Source organism: Rhagoletis pomonella, unplaced genomic scaffold (assembly GCF_013731165.1).
Source record: "Rhagoletis pomonella isolate Grant_MI unplaced genomic scaffold, Rhpom_1.0 Rhpom_scaffold_00001, whole genome shotgun sequence".
NCBI lineage: Eukaryota > Metazoa > Arthropoda > Insecta > Diptera > Tephritidae > Rhagoletis > Rhagoletis pomonella.
The window spans coordinates 85,486,946-85,487,956 of record NW_023458555.1 but is presented as its reverse complement, the minus strand read 5'-3'; the positions used below and the strand labels follow the sequence as shown (position 1 = coordinate 85,487,956).

Here is a 1,011-nt window from a genome sequence, read left to right as displayed (position 1 = left end):
AACGTTGTTGCAGCTCCACTATCAACTAAGCATTTTGTTTTGATGTTTATTTATAGTTAAAGTAATTATGGGTAATTTCGTTCCCGAGGCGGTACATGAAAATTTTGAGTGGTACTAATGACACCAATATCCATTGGTACAGGGTATGGCATATTGCTAGAATGTCTATTTTGATTTTGTAGTAGTTCCAAACCTGGTTCTTGTGGATGAATATTATTTCCGCTAAAACTATCTTGATGACCTCTAAGGCTTCCAAGAGGAGATCTTAAATTATCTCTATTATTATAATTATATCCTCTATTAATGCTGCTATATTGATTATCATTATTGCGAAAACTGTTTCCGCTATAATTATTTGAATTTTGAAAATTTCTATTGTAACTTTTATTACCATTTGAAAAATTATTCCTGTTTTGAGTTTTACTAGTGTTGAAATTATTATTATTGAATAGTTTACCTTCACTTGTAAAATTGCTATTATTTTGTATAGAATTATGTGGAAAATTATGCACCTGTGTTCTATTAACTAATATTATATCTCTTAGTATATTGTTTTCTATATAAAATGTATATGCAGTATTGATAGAGTGAATGTGGTTTTGTAATAGCAAAGATTTAATATGAAGAGGCAAAAAGTTTACATAAATATCAAATATCATCTTCTCATTATTATCTGGAGTGTACATCATATTAGGTTCTAAGCTATATTTAGTATTCATATTGCTTAATATTTCCCTTAACTTCTGGTGTAACTCTTCTATGTTCTTAGCATCAACGTTCATTGCATCACTTCTTAGGTTAAAATAAGTTCTCTTAATGCCAAACTCTTCTTTTAGCTTATTTAATAACACCTCCCAGCTTGGGTTAACTAACGTTTCTACTGCACTTAATGCTTTACCTTGTAACCTATTACTCAGTACCTGTTGCAGCGTAGCTTGATGTTCAGCTGGCGTTAACTGCTGCACAGTAGCGACGTCTCTCAAATAATTGCTTAAACTATACTCACTCGTT

General features: G+C 30.8%; 1 protein-coding gene across 1 annotated transcript in view; it reads right to left on the bottom strand.

Annotated features, from left to right (window-relative positions):
- The window catches only part of LOC118733784, a gene marked incomplete at its 5' end in the record, with an annotated part of 5,157 nt that extends 4,146 nt beyond the window's left edge, over positions 1-1,011 (bottom strand). The window contains 1 exon segment of the mRNA XM_036463347.1: positions 392-1,011. Coding sequence (XP_036319240.1) covers positions 392-1,011 — 620 coding nt within the window.